We start from the raw sequence: 6,000 nt of genomic DNA on the forward strand, positions 1-6,000 counted from the left end.
CAAAATGCAACTTCTCACATTTGCCTGAATTATCTGTACTTGGTGACTCTCTGTTCCTATTTCTAACTGGATGCCGAACACTTTAACAACAGTCCCAAATTTATTCATCTCCTCCAACTCTGTAAATCAACGAATAAGTCCACCCAGTACATCATATGATTAACCTATTTGATTCACACACAAGACGCATGGCGAAACAGTGATCCTTGCGAACACTACCAGTCGCAGACCTTCAGCCAGAACAACGCTCCTCTCGTGCTGACTCCATTTTATGTACCCAAGGCGACTTTGAAATCAACTTACAGATTCTCAGCCCGAAACATTGAAGGTTATTTTTTCTCTGTAGGTGCTTCCTGACCTGCTGAGTTCCTCCAGCATTTTGTACGATGCCCTCTCCACTTATTATTTTGTTTTACTTTAATCCTATTCACCAAGAGCATTTCATTGCTTCAGTAGCCACCCCCCCCCGGCCCCAGATTCCCTGTGTACAATTTCTCTTGTTCACTGTCTTCTGCCCCCAGCCCGTCCTCCCTCAATATAACGTCCTTTAATTCGGCCACAGAAAACAAACACCGGGAACTCCCCTCACCTCCATTGTACAACAACCCGTTAATCTGGGGAGAATTCACCATTGCCCTTCCAAACAGAAAACACCTTCTGTTTCTCTCACTGGCTGTCGGAGGCATTTCCCACATCAGGGCGTACCAAATGCTGACAGAAATTCTATCTGTTCCTTTGACTGTTACATTGCCCGCTGTTGTATTCCTATCTGAGTGTTACCCACTCCCACCTTATTCAGGGGCTCCTTCTCCTTTCACTCAGGTGAAGATCTGTGTGGTGAGCAGAGCGATTCGATCATTCCCCTCGTTAGGTCCCTGCGCTGGACCTAGTGAATTGTTCCAATGCTCATGGACTCCTTACCAGTTGGAACAATGACTCCGTTTGATGGTACTTTCTTTCTGCCCTTTTATCGGCCAAGTTTATCCCTCTGAATTATTGATGATTTGACTACACGTGTACCATGATGACAGATTTAATGAGAAAGAGCCCAGTGAACATACCTGTGTCCATTCTAACTCTGACTGACTTTGGTTGATTGTCGTTTGCTTGTCTGACGTCCGGGTGGAAGAAAGCCTCACCTGCTGGCAATGACCTGAATTACACAAATAAAAACGTAAGATTCAGTTCCTCTGTCCTTCAAATTTAAAACATTTTTGTAAGGTCACTGCTCACTCTCCAACATTCCAGACAGTAAATGGAGATTGGTACAAAGACCTTCAACTGAACACAAATTTCAAGAAGATAGCAAGGAAATATAAGGAAACTTACTTAAAGGAGCGATGCATTGAAGCTGAAGAAGCCAACAGAATTGGAAAAAAGAAGAGATCTGTTGCAGAAGAATTGAGATATCATAGGAACATTTCATGTAAAATGAGCATAGGAAAAGACAAAGAAGGGAAGGACCTTACAGAAGCAAAGGGCATCAAAGGGAGTTGGCAGGAACACACAGAAGAATTGCAAAAAGATCCAACAGTGAAGACATTAGCAATGACTCCCTCATCGATCTAGAGCCAGACATTCTGGAAAGCGAAGTCGAATGGGTGATAGAAAACATTGCCAATAATAAGGCTGCAGGATGTGACAGGATTTCAGTAAAATTGTTGAAATTTCTAAAAGGTGATGCTGTAAAAGTGTTGCATGCAATTTTCCAGCAGATCTGGGAAAATATAAACAACAATGACTTTTAGGCTGGATTAAGATCCGTTTTTATCCCAAAATCCAAGAATGGAAATGTCAAGTATTCACGTGCTAGAAAAGTAATGCTAAAGATTATGCAAGCAAGACCCTAGCAATATATGGAACACGAACTGCCAGATAGAAGCTGCTTTTAGAAGAGGCAGAGGTACCAGAGACCAAATTGCTAACCTATGCTGGATAATGGAGAAATCGCGAGAATTTCAGAAAAGTATTTATCTATGTTTTATTGACTACTCTAAATCCTTCAGCAGTGCGGTCCATAATATACTATGGCAAATACTTAAAGAAATGGGAATACCTGGACATCTGTTCTGCCTTATGAGAAATTTGTACAAAGATCAAGAAGCAACAGTTGCCAGACACAGAACAACAAACTGGTTCAAGATTTGGAAAGGAGTATGACCAGTCTGCATACTGCCACCCAGCTTATTTAATCTATATGCTGAACATATGAGGAATGCTGGTCCAGGCGACTCAAAATGTTGCAGTGAAAATTTCCAGACAGAATATTAACAACCTCAGATATGCAGGTGATACGATTCTAATGGCTGAAAGTGAGGAGGATCTGAAGAAGCTTCTAATGAAAGTGAAAGAAGAAAGTTGAAAGCTGGCTTCTTGCTCAATATTAAGAAGACCAGCCAGTCCTATTAACTTTGTGGTACTAAATGGAAAGGAAGTGGAAGCAGAGACGGATTTTTTCGTCCCTGGTTCAAAGATGTCTATAGATGGTAACGGTGATAGCCTTTTCAAATTTATTGGGTAGGAGAGCTATTTTGTTGCATTGGAAGGATCCTAATCCACCTACTGCTTTTTTCTGGCTCTCCTCCATTATGTTTTGTTTAAACCTGGAGAAAATTAGAAGTCGGACGTTCGATACATCTTTCAAATTTGAACAAACCTGGCCACCTTTCATTCAATATTTTCAGAAGATCTAATTTCTTATCTTTTTTAATTTTTTTTTAGTTTTTTTCTTTCTTTTCTTTCTCCCTCCGTGAAGTTTCAGATTTGACCAGAAGGACGCTTTCTTCTTTTTTTGTAATCTTGTCCTCAAGTGGACTGCCCAGTTCCCCCCTTTTTTTTGTTTTAGTTTTTAGTTTGTTTAGTGTTTTTTTTTTCTCTCCTATAAAGAGAACATTTCCAGTCTTTTTTTGTATGAATTGTCAAGAGGAGTTGTGGTTCTCTGTTTATATATAATAGCCTAATATTATATTACACATGATTTTGACAGTGTATATCATTTTCTTTGTTTGTACGTTTATTCTATAATGTATTTGATATAACTTCACCTCTGATTCGTATCTATTCATATAAATTTTTTAATCAATAAAGAAAGATTGAAAATAATGTTAAATGCAGCGTATTAAACGGCGCTTACTTCTGGGGAGGGTAGCAATGGCAAATTTAGATAAAATACTGAAGCGCAGAGACATAACATTGTCTACGAAGGACCGTAGAGTCAAGTATATAGTATTTCCAGTTGTGATGTAAGGCTGTGAGAGCTGGACAATTATAAAGGCTGAATACAAAATAATCGACGCTTCTGAACTTGGATGTTGGGGGAAAGTGTTCGCTGGACAGCAAGAAGATCCAACAAGTCAATACTTGGAGAAATACGCCAGACTGCTCACTAGGAAGCTTGAAAAGCTCAGCTATTTTGACCACATCATGAGGGGACAGGATTCCTTAGAGAAGACTCTCATGTTCGGGGAAACAGAAGGCAAAAGAAGGAGAGGATGACTGAGGCTACGATGGATAGATAATATTAATCAGAAAATGCCTATGCCCTTGGGGTATCTTAGAGAGGCAGTTTCCAGCAAGGAGGCTTTGTGTGCATTAACGCGGTTGTATTTGGCTGTGTTCATGTGTTTTCATGTATGTTTTGAATTACTATTAAACTTGAACATAAATTGGACAATGATTGTATCATAAACAAAAAAAAGAATGGATATAGATGTTTTCAGTCAATAACAGACTTGTTGCATTTTGTCCCTAATGCAGACAGGGAGCAACCATACTCCAAGCATCTGACCACACAACACCCACTGAGACAGCCTGCTGGCCCGAGGTGGGTCTGTTTACTCCGCCGTTTAAACCCAGACACCTCAAACAAAAGGCAGCCACCGGGTCCCTCCAGCCCACCGTGTCAGATAGTAAGATCGTGACTTGCTGTCAAAATCACCCCGACTCCGCACTTGCAGGCAACACTTTATCGGTGTCCACTAAAAATATGCTGAAGTCTTCTCCATCCTTGCTCATACTGAGGAGATAAACCCCCTGAACTCCCATTTCAATCCGTCGCCCTTACAGCTTCGCCTTGTTAAGGAAACCCCTTAATGACGAAACCCATATCCCCATTGGTTGGTATACTAAATTGGTATTTGGTGTCACCAATGAGAGACAAGTAAATGTCACGTCACTTCACGAGAGATACCGGGCACGCGCAGCATGCTGAAATCGTCTCAACATCAGCCGAAACTGACGAAGCTCCGCGAGAGGGCGCGCGGTAGATGGGGAGACTGTAGAGTCAGTAACAGGGAACGGGGAGCGCGTCCCTCGGTCCCGTACCGTGCGGACCAGCTCACCGATTGGGTCATGGTCGATCTGCAACCTGCTGGGATACAACATTAACACACAAATCTTGATGTATATACTTAATCAATGTATGATTTCTTTTCACTTGAACTTATATTGGCTTACACTAATTAAACTGTCAGAATTTTTCTAATCAACACACCAAGTGCATAAGTAGACCACTCGGCCTACCGAACATGCTGCTGATCTGATTTAAACTTTCGTTACGCATTCTCCCATGTTCATTTCGATAATACTTCAAAGCCACTCTTTATAGACAAACAGAGCTTTGAATGGAATCAAAGGCTTTAATTTCTCTGGGCAGTGAGTAGAAAGAGTTCCTAACTCCCGCGATCAATACTGGCAAAAGAATAGGAGGGTGAGAGGGTGAGTGTGGGGGGGGGGAGGGGAAACTGTTGCTGCGATGCCCTCTCCACAGCCAATCTTTCCACAGTCTCTCTGAACATTGCATCTACCTTTATATCAACTCCTCCATCATCTGATCCAACACGCTGCTTCCCTTACTGAGTTTAAACCGACTCCGGCAGCTCTAGTAGTCCTGGCTGCAAGTACATTCGTTCAACTCAAGTACAGGTATAACCCATGGCTTTGATACAGGATTAAATGGGAACATAACTTAATTATAAAACCTATTTCTGCTTAATCACAGATTCATAGGTTCTGAGAACTTATTAGCAGAAAAGTGTTTGATTAATTTAAGTATATGTAAATTATTGGTTGACATTTGCTAGTTCAGACTGAATGAAATGCGGTGCCAGGACATCTGACTTCCAGAGGGTTTGCTCTTAACAGAGGCTTGCAAGGCGATATACTCGAGGGCAAGTATATCATTGCAGCTTGCAATAGACAGAGGAGTCAACGACATGTTGCTGCAGTTCATGGTAATTCCACAGTTCCGCAATCACTACAGCAGGAAACGACTGCGGCATCTTATAAAGGGAGGAAATTCTCAAAGCATGTTGAGATTATTATGACGTAACACAGAAAAGCAAGGAAACATGAGGAGTGACAAGTTTAAATGAGCAAACGATATGAGGGAATGTGTGTGGCTTCACAGAGCTGATGCTGACAGCTCACTAGCAGATCTGTGATTATTGCAACTGGCATAACTGCTATTTCTCGGTGTATTCAGTCTCACTCCAGCTATTTCCTATCTTCCTTGGTACAGAAATGTTATGTCTAAAGGAACAGTGTTTGGTTAAGTGAGACTCACCAAACTTTCTCCTGACTGAGTCAATGGAAACTCCGAGTCAGAAGAGTTCTGTTGAATTGATGATCTCAGTCCTCGGGCTGGTTCACTTGTTGCTGTTCACTCGTTTTCAGTTGTGGGCGTTTCTTCCAATAAACCTCTCACCGCAGGTCTAACTTCAATGAAAGAAGGAATGAAGTATGTTACTAAAACAAACGAGAACAAAGCATTAACCTGAAATTTCAATTTTGAACGCATATGTCATGATCCGAGTGAAGAAATCTGTAACTGTCCCTCAGCCTTTACAAAGCCTGACATGGGGTACAAAGGAACACAGACAAAATGCTGGAGGAACTCATCAAGCCAGTCAGCATCTGGATGTCAATGTTCCTCTCTTCCAGCTGCTTAGTTCCTCCAGCATTTTGTGGGTGTTGCTTGGATTTCCAGCATCTGAAGATTTT

The 6,000-nt window shown here is 41.5% G+C and overlaps 1 protein-coding gene across 2 annotated transcripts in view; it reads right to left on the reverse strand.

Moving 5' to 3' along the window:
• The window catches only part of LOC132386928 (NACHT, LRR and PYD domains-containing protein 3-like), a 37,129-nt gene extending 31,462 nt beyond the window's left edge, over positions 1–5,667 (reverse strand). Inside the window, exons 1-2 of one of the 2 annotated variants that reach the window (XM_059959285.1) lie at positions 5,564–5,667; positions 1,062–1,153 (exon numbers count right to left, since the gene is read on the reverse strand). In XM_059959285.1, coding sequence (XP_059815268.1) covers positions 1,062–1,071 — 10 coding nt within the window. In that variant the 5' untranslated portion in view covers positions 1,072–1,153; positions 5,564–5,667. Of the gene's footprint in view, positions 1–1,061; positions 4,027–5,563 lie in introns of those variants that run through there. The other variant, XM_059959286.1, reaches the window with a different exon arrangement.
• Between the last annotated feature and the right edge of the window lie 333 nt (positions 5,668–6,000).

Source organism: Hypanus sabinus, unplaced genomic scaffold, assembly GCF_030144855.1.
Source record: "Hypanus sabinus isolate sHypSab1 unplaced genomic scaffold, sHypSab1.hap1 scaffold_140, whole genome shotgun sequence".
In the NCBI taxonomy this organism is placed as follows: Eukaryota; Metazoa; Chordata; class Chondrichthyes; order Myliobatiformes; family Dasyatidae; genus Hypanus; species Hypanus sabinus.